The 14,749-nt window shown below is 38.0% G+C and overlaps 1 protein-coding gene across 3 annotated transcripts in view; it reads left to right on the top strand.

Moving 5' to 3' along the window:
- Positions 1-14,749, top strand: part of METAP1D (methionyl aminopeptidase type 1D, mitochondrial) — a 44,021-nt gene that overhangs the window by 26,333 nt on the left and 2,939 nt on the right. For all 3 annotated transcript variants that reach the window (XM_064434444.1, XM_064434445.1, XM_064434446.1), the window contains 3 exons: positions 1,897-2,045; positions 2,728-2,770; positions 6,531-6,694. In XM_064434444.1, the coding sequence (XP_064290514.1) occupies positions 1,897-2,045; positions 2,728-2,770; positions 6,531-6,694 (356 nt within the window). The remainder of the gene's footprint in view (positions 1-1,896; positions 2,046-2,727; positions 2,771-6,530; positions 6,695-14,749) is intronic.

Genomic DNA, 14,749 nt, shown 5'->3' with positions numbered 1-14,749 from the left:
TGCTAAACACTACATTCCTGTTTTACATGAAGAGTCCCATCCCTCCACCTGTTCCTGTTATCTTGCTGAACCCAGCTTGCATGCAGTCCTCCAACCTGGCTCTTGCCTGTGCTTTAGCTAGTGGTAGTCAAGATCCCCCAATATAACAAAGGTGCATTATAATCCATGGATACAGAGAGATAGAGTTTGAACGTGGTTTTGATGTTGCCATTACCACCTGTGGGATTTCAAATTATGATACAGTGTTATATATGATAGCTTTCCTGAGTTTGAGTTACAGATTTGGGAATAAAACCACAGATTCTATGACATGAAAATACTTTATTCTATACTGTTGAATTGCCCTGTTCCGAGTAAAGGATTAGGGGCACAGCAGGTGCCACCCCTAACTTGCCCAGCTAGCAAAAGTATCTTTAAAAGTAAAGCACATACTGTTAAAAGCAGAACTTTGCACAGAGTGTAAGCCATGCAGAGACCAGAGATCTGTCTGCTGAGTATCCAAAAACCACATCAAATTGCTTGAGCAGAGAAGCTGTAGGCAGCAGCTGGTCAGGTACACAGCTGTTCAGTTTGTCTGTGGGCTAAAGATGAAGATGTTTGAGCAGAGGCAGGAGCAACAAACCTGTATTTATCCAGAGCCAGCCGCTGCCATATCCAATCCAGAGAGCCTGCCAAGGCTGCAGCGGCAAAACAGGGGCATGTGCAGTAATCCCAAATCCTGGTCTTGAACCCACATTCATTGCTCCTCACCTGCCCAACAACGTTTCTGTGCTGAGAAAAATTCAGCTGAGTAAACAGACGTGGTTTCATCCTCAGCACAGTACACAAGTGCACTCTCCTGTATTGGCTGTGCATGGCCACACAGTATTTCAATATTTAACTGTCTCCTGCACCACAGCCTACCTGTATTCCACATGGTACTTCAAAATCACAGCCACTGTGACATTTCCTTCAGTGTGCCAAGAATGATACTTGTCTCGTTACAAAGTATGATTTTCAAAGGCTCGAAACTCATTCAAAGCAAAATTAATTTACAGAGGAACCCTCAAAAGTACTTCTCAGTTAGAGAGGTTTCTCTACCAAATTTCAGCTCTAAACATTCCAGAGTTGATCCAAAAGAAAAAGAAAAGCAAGAATAATATTATTTTAAACATGTGCACTTTGCACTCCATGGATACCCAGAAAATGGCTGACTGATTTATGAGAGGGGTTTTTTAATATGTAAAATCTTGTGGAAAAGATGAATCTAGAAGACATCAAGCATAAAAATGAAGATTTCTAAAAATAATGGGTCAGCACTTGTAGATTCATTATGATCATCCAGGCTATGGCAACTCTAAGTAAAATATCCTTAAAATTTGCGTCTCAATATTTCAATGTTTTATAAAATTTAGGAATACCTAAATTTTAGGAAAACAGTTTCTTAAAATGCTTAAATACATTATGGTGAATGTACTGGGTAATTACAAGACTTAATATCCTTTCTTTTACAAATAAAAGGGGAAAGTAATGTTGTGTTTTAAGGGACTGAAAGCATTGAAACAAGACATTTCTTTAGTAGCTACTGAAATGATGACATAGGAAATTGGTGTCTTTGAGAAAGTAGATGTGGAAAAGAGAACAGAAAGGAAGTAGACAGGATTTTAGGTTTTCTGGGAACCTTTGAGTGCTTATTTCTACTGCATGCTTTATTTAAAATCTGTATTTTGGAGGGTTTTTCAGAAAAAAAACCAACATCCATATATCAATAAAGTATATCAGGCAGTATAGTGTTTTGTATCAAAGCAGCATATTTGAAACACCCAATATTTCATTGAAGCTTGGCTGCAATCACATTCAGTAAATATGAGAAACTCTCTTTGCTTTTTTAACAGGATGTTATGTTTGATATTTTAGGTTGGCATGACAACTGAAGAAATAGATTCCATTGTTCATCATGAAATAATCAGACAGAATGCCTATCCATCACCTCTGGGCTATGGAGGTTTTCCAAAATCTGTTTGTACTTCTGTAAACAACGTGGTATGTCATGGTATTCCTGACAGGTATTTCCTCAATAATGTACATTTTACAACTGGAAATTAAAATGTTAAACTGGAATTAGTAATTTGTATTTAATATTGAATGTACTTCAGCTTAACTAAATGTCGTACTTAAACGTGTTGTAGATGTAGGACATGTTACCCTGTGATTCTGATAGCTGTTACAGAAATATATGTGAAATATGAAAAAAAAAAAAAATCCTGTTTTTCCAGACACTTAAAGAAAAATAGCATATTGCATTTTGAATTTAGTGTGTGTGAGGAGAAAAAAAAAAAAAAACAGTATGGTCTGATTTTTTGTTTATCCAGAAAAATAAGTATAGGCTAAGGAATAAATATATTTGAATTTATGTGGGATTTTTTTATATTCTCAATACATTCAGCTACTCACAAAGTAAAATATGAACCCTAGTGAGAGAAAAAGAATAAATATAATGGTAGATTTTTCAGGTGTTGATATGTTTTTCTGGTGGTTGTTTCTCATTATTTTATATTCAGCTATACTTGTTCTCTAAATAGTCAGAGCTGAACATTAAAAATGGTTATTCTGTTTGCTTCTGCCTTCCTCCATCACAAAATATCTACCCCTTGATTTTTATGTATGTGTCATTAGGTGTTTATTCTTATATTCCCTTTGTTGGGAACTGTCTGTCACCATTATTTTTTTTTTCTGTTTATGTTTCAGTCGACCTCTTCAGGATGGAGATATTATCAACATTGATGTCACGGTGAGTAATTCATATAAAAAAATAGTCTTTGATCAACTTTAGAATCACTAGTAGCAACAGGAAGAATAGTGGATTGGAGGTGGGGGATGCACAGATGGATGTGCTGTTTACTTCTGAGCCAAGGCACAAGCAGCTGGTTTCCTTTTTTGTTTTTAACTGTGTGTTTATTCCAGCTAGACTCAAGCCTGACTTGAATTTAGGACTGGAATCAGATGCACTGAGATCAATGTTGGCCTAAGTGAAATGTCAACCCAATCCTGCTATGTGTCATGTTTTTGAGAAGGTGTAATTGTTATTGATCCACTGTGTAGTTAATGCAGAGCACCACAGTACTGGGCAGCAGCTGAAGATAGATATGTATGAGATGAGCTAACATGAAGAAAGCCAGCATTTTTCCTTCACTCTGCCAAGATTGATCTTCCTCTTCCTGCTGATTTTGAGTGGGGCCTGACATTATCTTACTCTGTCATTAGAGGCTGCATTGGCCTGGGTATGTCAGTCTATTTGGACAGCAACTCTTTTGCTAGCAGTGTTCCCTACATTTATTAAAATCCCCGAAGGTAGTGTTGTGTTCCATTTCTGGTATAGAAGCTCTGAACCTTTTGAGCAGAAACAGAAATAGTGTGATATAACCGTACTTAATATTTCCAGGGAATCATCAATTATAGCTATTTAAATAAACACAGGCTGGGTTTTCCTAGGAGCAAGAAAGCACAGGAACTGGAAACCTAATTCTCATTTCATTTATGAAAAAAAAAAAAAAAATTGTGTCTTGCAGAAGTTTTTTTCTTTTTGCTGTGCATATTTTTATTTTTCTGAAGTGCTGTTTATTTCTAGTATGAACACAGATTTTTTTAATCCCTCCATTATTTTGCAATAATATGTCACATACAAGACAGCAGAATCTTGTAAAAACAAGGGGTTTAAATCATTAAAGAACCTATTGGTAACTTGATACTGTGTTCATACTGGCAGAGTGGAGAAATCTTCAGCAGACCTACCTCTGAGCATGAGATTCAAGCTTTCTAAAATATTTTTTCTATTAAAATTAGGGTCAATGACCTTTTTCCCACTACATACTCACATGTGATCCAGAACTGGATTTGGTTTGGCTTGGGGTTTTGATCTTTTTATATTCTTTCCCATCTCCATACTTTCTAATCGTAGAATTCTGACTATCAGGTTTACACAGTGCAATCTAGCATTTTTAAACTTTCTTTTTGGCCTTCATGTTAACTTTGGTGAAGTGGTCTCACTTTGCTCAGTTTATAAAGCTAAATCAGTTTGCAACAACTAAGCATTTAAACCATATTTCTTTGTACCTCCTTAAGGTTCATTTTACTTTTTGTTCAGTCTGTCAGGATGATAATGATACCTTAGATTTTAAAAAAGTATCGATTCATACCACAGATACTTTCCATGATAAACTAAATTAAATATTTTTTTATATTAAAATAGTGTGCCTATCTTGTCCACTCTGCTTCACAAATGTCTGACTAAATGTTACTGGCCTTTTTGCAGACATATATTTATTTCCTTTTAATTTAGTCTCATAAAAGAAAATAAATTTTGACATTTCTGCGAATATAAGGATTCCTGCAAGGATGGGAATTGCTGACTGTCTTTGTAAGATTTTTTTTTAATCACTTAAAACTGAACTGTGCTGTGTGTGATAATTGCTTGGTCTAAAACAGCTGAGGAAAAAATGCTACTTTTCAGCATTATTAACTGATCTTTTAGCTCATTTTTAATGAGCAAAACTGGGACATTTCACAGCTGGACAGAATAAAAATCAAAGTAAATATTGCACAACAAATTGTTTATAATTGTGTACAGGTTCTATAAAGTAATTAAATAATACTCAAATTGTTAAGTGTAAATACCTAGCACTGTGTACAGATTATCTGAACAAAAAAATCCATTTTAGCACAGTTAAGATGGTAGCATTTCATAGATGAAATACAAATTTTATAGGCTTGAATCATGTGGACTTGAAAATGTGTTTTAGTATAGAGACAATAGTGTTATCCATTACTGGATCCTCAGCATAGTGCAATTTTCAGCCTATTGTTACCAGGTTAATGTTTCTTACAACTTGGTTCTTTCACTGAATTTTAAGGAAATAGTATGTTACAGTTGCTGTGGTTGTAGTTTATTAACATCAGAAATATGTAATTGCAGCTGATGGGCTGCAGTAAATCTTATTTGGTTTGTTGTTGAGTTTTTTTGTTGTTGTTTGTGGATTTGGTTTTTTTTTTTACTCTCCTGTGTTTTAAATCTGTGTTTGCTTTTCCAGGATTATGATGCTTAATGTTGGGGGTTTGTGTGTTTTCCTTGCTAGAGCTAAAAACAAACTAGTTTAGTTTAAATATAAACTATCTACTGTAAAACCTGCCCAATGGGCATTAAATAAAAAAAAAAAAATATTTTGTGGTAGTCTGAACTGGCAGAGGAAGGTGTAGAGCAGAGTATTGCAGCTGTTTTTTCCAGAGCAGTGGCAACACAGTTGGGCCCTTGCTGGCACTCACCTTTCCTTAAAATACCCCTTGCTCCTAATAGCCTGCATTTTCTTTATATATCAACTTGAAGACAAACCTGGCCTTGAGATAAGCTGTCTGTAGTGTGGGGTTTTTGGGGTTATAGGGTTTGGTTTTTTTTTTTGTTTGGAACCAAAAAGAATGTGAGTCTGTCTTTCACAAATAACTTGCCAGTGGCAAAAGTTCAGTGGTTCGAGCTCGGTGAGTAATTAGTTGTAGAAGGATAGTTGCCCACTGTTTGGGGGAGAAAAAATGTTTTAGAAGATCAAAACTGTGCACCATTATAATTTGTCTTTTTGTAGGGAAATATTGCTTGGTCTTACAATTATGGGCCTGCCTGCCATGTGCAGAGCTGCAAACCCCATTTTAATGGTGTGTTGCAGATCTCTATAGTGCATAGCCAAGATTTCTTGCGCTCAACAGAGGATTTCAGGAGGGCTAGCATTTAAAACCTATAAAATTTCAAAAAGAAAATTAAAAAAACAATATGGAAGTAATTCAACAGCATGTTCCATTTTCAGAACATGAAATTTTTCAGTGCCACAGTAGTACATTTATTCTCTCAAAATTCATCTCTGGAAATCAGAAGTAAAATCCAGTGTTAATGCCATATTGTAGCTTAAAAATGAGATTAAAGAAAACCTGCCAGAGCTGACAGTGGCTTTGGTCCGGGGGGTTCACTCTGGCTGTTGGTAGCAGGGTATGGCTCTCAGCTCAGAGCTCCAGTGGGGGCTGCTGCCTGCAGACCTTCACCTCCCTGCCAGCCACCAACAGGTTCCCTGGTGGCCAGGGCCAGCGCTGGGGCTCAGTCCCTGCCCCTCTGGGGTGCAAGCAGGTCCCTGGCTGCAGGGGGGCCAGGATGGGTGGGCACCCAACAGCCCCTAAGGCCCACCTCACATCCCCCACACATCTTCTCCCAAGCGGCCCAGTTATGCTCATGTCCCGTGGCTGAGCAGTGTCACTGCCTGGTGTGCTGCTGGCCACTGATCCACAGCTTCTGCTTTTCTTGAATTTTTAATTGGCAACATTGGCAACCCTTAGGCACCTTGCAGTCTTTTTTTTTCCTCTGCAATGTTTTGCTTTTCCAGTCTTGCAAATATGACTTACCTGTCTATCTGTTGCAAAATACAGCTTGTTCCTAGAAAGAATGGATTTCATTAAGACAATGATTTGTTTCTGGATGCAAAATGAGAAAATGTCTTTGCATTTCTGTATATGTTTAGGTGTATTACAATGGCTACCATGGTGACACTTCTGAAACCTTTTTGGTGGGCAATGTGGATAAATCTGGTGAAAAGTTAGTGGAGGTTGCCAGGAAATGTAGAGATGAAGCAATTGCAGCTTGCAGACCAGGGGCTCCCTTCTCTGTAATTGGAAACACAATCAGGTAAGCCTTATATTGACAAGTAAAAGGAGGGCTGGCAAATGGGACAAAGGTTATTGGTGGTTTGGTATAAAGCTGATGACATGTTTTATGATTCAAAACCATCATTTCAGTCTGATATCAGTATGTGAACTGCCAAGCTATAATGTTGTTCCTCGGATAAGAGGTATTTTTTTAAAGTGAATTACACTAGGGTCAGCAAAGATAACTGTAGAAAAAGACAAATATATTCATAAAGTAGATTTAAATTAACAGATGTAATTTGCAGTGGGCTTTTGTTTATTTTTTATTTGTATGTGACACTACACCACATCTGTCTAACAGTGTAAGACAGTTAGAAACCATTGTTTTCATTGACTGTTACAAAGGAATTAGTCAACATAAATAAGCTCTTTGTTTAAAAACTACAAAAATATTTAACTCGAGAGCTTCTGATCTTACAAAGAGCAGTGCCTACTAACGTCATAGGGAAAAAAGAGCTGACATTCAGAGATTTTTCCCTGTTTTGCATCTCTTCTAACCTTCACATAAATGCAGTCATGATTCTTCTGCTGATGGCTTTAAATAAAAATGTGTCTTAGTTTTTTGAAGGCACCTATGGATTATTTTAAAATGTTTGCCAAAAGAAAGAAATAGACATATATCATATACATTTCATTAAGCAATACTTCTTCGGACTGCTAATGGTCCCAACAAGCTATTGAATTCACTCTGATTACTTAAAAGCTGCAAGGCTTAGTCACCTTGAAAGGATGCTGCTTTTTTTTTTTCGTTGTAAATCTTCAAATACTTTAAGAAAAAAAGAGAACGGCAAAATATCAGTTAGATGTATTTATAGCTTTAAAAATATTGTAACAGAGTCTGAATCAAACTTTAGTAAAACCTCTTTGGGTTATATCTGAGAAGCTTTTATTGAAGACTTTGTATAAAATTGTGTTTTTGACAGTTTTAAATTATAGGCTAACTAGCCTGGAGAAAAAGGATAGTGTCTTTCTGTTCTTTCATAGGAAATGTTGAATCAGACCCCTACTGGGAAAAGAAATTTAATGCATATCTCACTATCTTACTGTCCATGAATATAATAGAAGTGAATTCAAAATGTAGTTTTATTTTTGCAAATGGGATGAGTCGATAGATGCACCTCATATTTTTGAACACCTAGGGTTCAACAAATTTACTGGTGGTGCTCTTGCATTTTAACAAAATTTATTCTTGAGTAGAAGGGGGCACAGAACACTGGATTCTTATTCAAGCATTCTATCGAGCTCTGCATTCATGGCTGTGTCTAAAGGGCATGTCAGCCTTTGATTCTCTCTGAGAGGTAATTATCCTTTTCCTGTCACGGAACAACAAATGATAGCTAACTACAGAGGCACATTTGCAGTAGTCACATTCATCAACTGCAGAAAAAAAATTCAATTTAATTGTGCAACACAGCTGCACATAGGCTTTTTGAGCATTTCTGTTGTTCTCCCTGTCTTGCTATTCCTCCCTCCAGATCTATTTTTTAAACTTTTTTTTCTGGTTATTTTTTCCCCCTTTTTGTCTCTTCTTCCATTTTTACTCTCTGTACTTTCTTGTTAAAGTAATTTTCTTTTGTGGCTCTCATTCTTTTTTCCCCATTGAAGGCTATGAATGTAGAAAATTATCACAATTACTCATATAATTGAGCCTCTTTGTAGCAAGTGCAACTCCAGTAGCCTTTCTCCATCATGAAAATGGTTTCATTATAGGGTTTTTCATATTCTCTGACACCATCTACACAGAGGAACAGGCGTGCAGATGAGATGTACTAGGAACAGGGTAGATCAGTAAGGTCACAGTAGGAATAATTAGCTCTGCTATGGAAAGAGCATCTAGGCCTTTTACTGCTACATAAATGTACTGTCCATGGCTTTTAGTCACAAAAAAACTTACTAACAAATGGAGCTCCCGCCTACTACTTTGAAAAAAAGATTTGTATCAACACTACAATTTTCCATCATTAAGACTAATAACACAGAGCCTAGTATACATCAAGGGGAATAAAAAGAAAAATCTCACATTCAAGTGGCGGCTGGGTGCTGACCTTTGTTCCCTTTTTTTGTGTTCAACTTAACTCTTTACAAAAAAGAGCCACACGCCACACCAACATGCAGGTGAACTCCAGCTAGTGCTAGCAAAGCATGGCATTCAGTTGGAAAATCTGATAAATCTCCATGCAGGATAATGCATTTCATTACAGATTCACTACATTAATTCTAGCTGTTTTTTTTTTTTTTTTTAAAAAAAAAAAAAAAAAAAGGGAGGAAGAAGAAAAAGAACAGAGTTGAATGTGACATTGGATTTTTGCTGTGTTGTTGCAGAGGTCAGTTTCCTTGCAAAATGTAAATATATAGTCAGTGTCTCCTTTGCAAAGCAGATTAATTGAAGCTAGTAGCTATTCAAAACTGCATACGTAATAGCAGGTCATTAACTTTATTTCTCAAGATTTTATCGTGTTGACAATTTAAATGTGCTGATTTGTTTAGAACTACTTTAACACTCCCTCTGCTGAAAGCTCACCTTGGCTTGGTGAAGCTGTGTGTTTCAGGTTATTTGTCATTTGACATTTGCTTACAGACAGACATATAATACATATATATATATATATATATATATATATATCAAAATCTCAAGTTTCACAAGAGTTAGATATTATAAATGCCTGAGAACAAGCACCTACAAGCTGAAAACATTTAGGTCCAACAGAATGGAAATGTGTCTAAGTTTCTTTCATCAGTTTTTCTGTAAAGGTGCTCCAGTCATATCCAGAATGCATCTTATGCACAAATAATGAGAATATTTCCTTTCTACAGTAGGTTTCAGAATAATTATATTTCAGATTAAGTTTGCAGTCAATATTGGAACACAATCTTTGTCATGGAAGCTCAATAGCTGACACTGAGTATTTCACTGATAGCAGTTCGTTCTTCCATCGGCTACAAGTTGTGAATAAAAGACTGCATGGATTTGTGAATTACTTTGTTTAGAAAAATTTGGATCTTTGCTTGCCTCGTATCAAAGCTATTGGTCAGTTCCTGTGTAAATGGAATTGGTCCCTACGGTCCATTTTCTTCTACCATTTCTGACATTTTCCGACAAAAATATATCTAGTTTGAAATCTGCTTTTTAGACAGTGAGTCTAAGTGCATGAAAGTGTTATGGGTGTAGAGAGCTAAAGAACTTAAAAGTGATGTTGTTAAATAAATCAAATTTCAGCTCCTGCAAAAAATAGTAGTGATGAAAGTATTAATAAATGGTTTAAAATGTTTAACTAGTAAGTATATGTTTTGATATTAATTTAGAACAATATAAAGCAGATTTTTTAAAAAAATCTGTTTCTATCAGATTATGCACATTTAAACAATAAGTGGCTCAGGCAAAATAAGTCATTTTAATGTCATCTGTGATAGATTTTCCTTGACAGCTACTGTAAATTACAATTACACTGCTTCTCTCTGCACTTGAAAGTAAGCATTGCAATAAATTATCTTTTATTTCAATCCATCATGTCTGCTTTCAGAAACAGAGAACCTCAAATAAAAGTTCAGCACTATTGTAAGAAAAATACAGTAATTTGTGTTCCAGTTTGAAACTAAAATGTACCTCTCTTTCAAAAAACAATTGTTGGCTTTCAAAAATATTACTAATTATACCTCAACATTTATTGTCATTACAGGGAATCCCTGAACTTGTGCATTCCCTCAGTCTAGGATTACTATTTCAGAAAAAAAACCCACTTGAATATTTTCCCAGTAGAATTTTGTAATTTCTCAAATTCACTACTATGGTACTATTTAAAATAGGGGTTTTTATCACAATTAAATATAGTTTAGGATGAGTCTGGTGTCAATGCTTTAAAAAAAAAACAAAAACAAGTATGCCATTCAGCAGCCAATTTGCTACTAATATAGCTAAGACAAACATGATTACTTCTAATTAAAAAAAAAATCAGATCCCTACATAAGAACACAATTATCATGGGGCTATTACCAGTTTCAGTGTTTCTCAAGTATATTCACTGCCAAGAAGTGTAAGACAAATTTGTTTAACAACTTCAGCCATTCATGTCATGCTACTCTGCAGGACTGTTTTGGATAAGGTTTCATCCCTGGTAAGAGAAGCTGGCACTGTGGGAGAAGCATCCCTGGCTGAGGATCAGTTCACCAGGATGCTTATCCTTGGCAGCAAAGCAGTCTGTGCCATCTTGTCCAATCAGTCAAATTCTTTCTTCCCTTGTGCCACCACAGAGCCCAGAGAAGCAGTAGGAATCAATGCTGAAAATTGGATTGTTTCACTTTTTTTTTCTTCAGTGAGTGCTAAGAATACTAGATCAGATCTACCCTGATAAAAAGTGACAAAATTTGGTAAAAAAAGGAAAATGCTCCTCTAGGTGCACCTAGAGGGTATCTACACAGCACAGCTCCCTAAGGAAATTCTTTCAACCCGCTTTTCAGCTTAACAGGAGAGATTTATCACCCAAGAGCTCCTTTGAGGGGAAGCTTGAGTATAGGGGAAAGCTTTCTAGAGAGTCAGTCCTGCCTGTTCCTCCTTTGTGGCAATTTCCCTGTTAGGCTGCTGTCAGGACAGCAATGCATGTCTCCACACTTATCCCTCCTTTCAGAGAATTAGCTGTTGTCTGGCAACATGGGAAGAGGATGCTCAGATGGCAACTGACGCCTATGTCTCCTGTCTCCACTCTCTGAAGGCTGACACGAGCATCTGACAGGCTCTGCCAATGGCTTCGGGAGGATAGCTGGGCCCTCGGTGATGTTCCTTTGCCAGCTGGCTCACTGCTGATCCATGCCAATGCCAGACACTTGGCCTGGCTTTGCCATCAGCAAAAGAAAAGCAGCACTGCAGCTACTCTTGACTCCTCAGCCACTGCGCTAGAACACATGGCAGCAAAACATAAAACCAATTACTGGGCTCACTAAATAATTGTGTTTTAATCCTGCCCAATTCACCTCTGCCCAGATATACAACAAAGATCAATATGTGTGATAATAAATGTTGTCAATGGGTATTTTTAACAGTGATTATTCTGAGGAACGTTTTTTTTCTCTTGATGCCATCTTGTGAGGTGTACATCTGCTGCCCCTGGAAATGATTTGCTGGGGTGTACCTCATCCTAAGGGGAACTGGCAGACTGGCACATCCTTTCCTATAGCAGATGCCAGGAAGCCCAGCTCAGCCATGCCAGCCTCTGCCTCCTGCCTTCACTGCTTCCCCACTTGCAATCAGGGCTCCTCCAGCTGTCTCCTCCAGCTTACACTGCCTGTCTGCAAGAAGCAGCTGATGAAGTTGGGGCTGCAGTCTTGTAAGATTGTCTTATGGGAAAGCTGCAAAGAAAGGCCACCACAGACAGGTCCTGAGCTGAGCAGTGAGACAGCGAGACCAAAATGTTGAGCTGTTGTCAGCAAGAAATGGTAAATGTGTGCAAAAAAGCTCCACTCTCTGGCATCTTGATTTTTTAATCAGATTCCACAGCTTGGGAATCCTGGAGACCAGAGAGGCTAACCAAGACCACTAGTTCAATTCACTCTTCTCAGAGCTGTCTCCAAGTTATAGCCAACATGTACATTTACAGGATTACCTGTGCAAGTTGTAGCTAGGATTAGCAGCTTTGGTTTTTTATGAAAGCTGCATGTTTTACTGTAACTCCACAAGGATGTAAGAGCTCACTGGGATTTATTAAAAACTCCAAAGTAAAGCTAGTAGATGTGGAGAGAAACGCCTGAAGCGCATGCAAATACTAAAAGCAGATTGAAAATGGCTGAATTTCATACCTGCATCTTATTTTCTGTGTGTTACTTCAGGTCTGTTGACCATGTTACATTTTATGTAGAGAATACCAAGGCTCTGTATGTAAAAAAGAGGGCAGAAGGAGGGGCACGGTGTCTGTCAGTGTAGATGTCAATGCCCTGTGAGCTCTGGGATCCCCTCTTTTGATCACAGACAGTAACCACTGAAGTACTGATGCTAACAGAGTTGTTTTCAAGCTGTTTGGCAAGAAAGTGGTAGAATTCACTGTTGAGATGCATATGAACCATTTCTTTGACTGCATGAGGAGAGGATACTGTTGTAACACTGCCTTCTGTGTGCCCAACACACTGCTCCTGCTGCTACTGCCACCCTCCTTGGCAGCAGCTGAATGCTGAGGCTGGAGCTTCCCCTGCTCACTGGAAAGTATGCAGCCATGGTGCTCAGAAGAACAGATGCACAGAGAGAAACTATTTCTGTTTTGCTACAGAACATGGATTTTTCTGGAAGAAAAAATCCTGTAGTAATAAAAAAAATGACCATGCTCTGTAAGTGGTCAGGGATCCCATGTAAGGACATCAGCAAAGCTGAACAGTTAGTGTGATTAGTTAACATAAACAGTTAGTTTATGATTTTGCAAAAAGACTGGCAGAAGAAGATGAAAGAAAACTTTATCACATGTTGCATGAATGGTTTCTCCCATCTCTCTTCAGAGAATCACTTCACTCATATGGGAATCATCATCTGCATTGCTCTGGGCTTGGTCACTGGAGATCTTGGATTTTTTGTATGTTTCTGAGGAATCTGGCTTTGTAACTCATCACCATTCCCTATACTTCTTGCTTGACCTTCAGCAGCATCATAGCCAGCAGCCAAGTCTCTGACCCAGATATGGGGAACATGAAAGGCAGGGGAGAAAGTATTTTCTGTCTGTAGTAGGACTTCTCATTGCATAATCCTTCATGAGTTTTTTCAAAATAATTGATGTATAAAGTTTATGTGTATATAAATTATTTATAAAGCCTGGACTTTGAGTGCAAACAAATTGAGCCCCAATTTCTAGCTTTATCGGTAATCCTCTTTGCCAGTACTTTGGAGTTTGGGGGTACCTAAACCTGAAATTTCTATTCTTCTCCAGAGTTAATGAAGAAATGTAATGAGTCTTTTTATCAGAGCAATAAAAAGGTAGAAGGTAATATACGAATCCTGTTAAAATATGTTCTAAGGTCTGAACACTGCAGCATTAACCAACTCTACTCTCTCATTGCCATTTAACTGTGGTGGAGCAGCATGTCCCTCAATTGAGTGGCATTAAATTCTGGGACGATGACCCATGGGCACTGGAGCCAGCACTGCAGAGTCTGTGGAGCCTGGTGTGCAAAGGTGATTACTTTGTACAGCAAGCTGAGGCCACTTTGCACCTGAATAAAAGCTACCCCATGGGGATTAACAGGCTTTAATTTCTGCAACAGCTTTACCTTTAGTTGAGTTTTCTAACTTTTCCAGCTTTTCACCTGTAGTGAAACTGTGAGAGCGCATTTCCTAAGATATAAATACAGACACTCCTGAAGTTCTTCAGTGCCTACCTTAATTCAAAGGAGCAAATGAAGCTTTTAATGTTATAGGCAAAATCTCTTCAGGCTAAGTGCGTTCCTGTCCTGCTCCCGTTTGATTTTGGAAATAGGATGGGGGTGATATGCAGGGACAAGGGTAACTTTCTTGTCACTTCTAATCCATCTCCAGATCTTCGTGAATCTCTGCATTTTTCTGGTTTGGATACAGGCAAGCCTCCTGGCTGAGCTGCCTCAAATCACTGTGTCCACCACTGCCTCCACCACTGCTTGAGTACAGCGAGACCCTGAAAGTGAAGCCTGCAGACATGTGGTGGGCAGCAGCCAGAGCATACCCCTTGTATCTCCAGGTCCTCCAGTTTTGGGGAACTGGGATAGGAATTTGCTTTCCTGCCATGGGTAGGGATCAGTGCTCAGCCATGGTCCTGTAGGCTGTTCTCAGAGATGCTTCTCCCTGAGGCAGGCCATGAAAGGCAGGGCAGATCTCTCAGGCAGAACTGAAATACTGTAATTGTTATTATTTGGTTTTGCCTCTGTGGCAATAGATTCATTAGAAATACCTTGTTATTTAGCATACATCTATTTGCTGAACTTTCAATATGTTTTTATACTAAATGTTTGAAGTATTATGAAAGCAAAGTAGTAGGGCTCTTAACTCTCCCTGTTGGCAGCAGGAGCCTCTTCTCCTGCAGGAAACCCAGTG

Source organism: Passer domesticus, chromosome 10 (genome assembly GCF_036417665.1).
Source record: "Passer domesticus isolate bPasDom1 chromosome 10, bPasDom1.hap1, whole genome shotgun sequence".
NCBI classification, from domain to species: domain Eukaryota; kingdom Metazoa; phylum Chordata; class Aves; order Passeriformes; family Passeridae; genus Passer; species Passer domesticus.
This window is presented reverse-complemented; position numbering and strand designations above follow the sequence as displayed.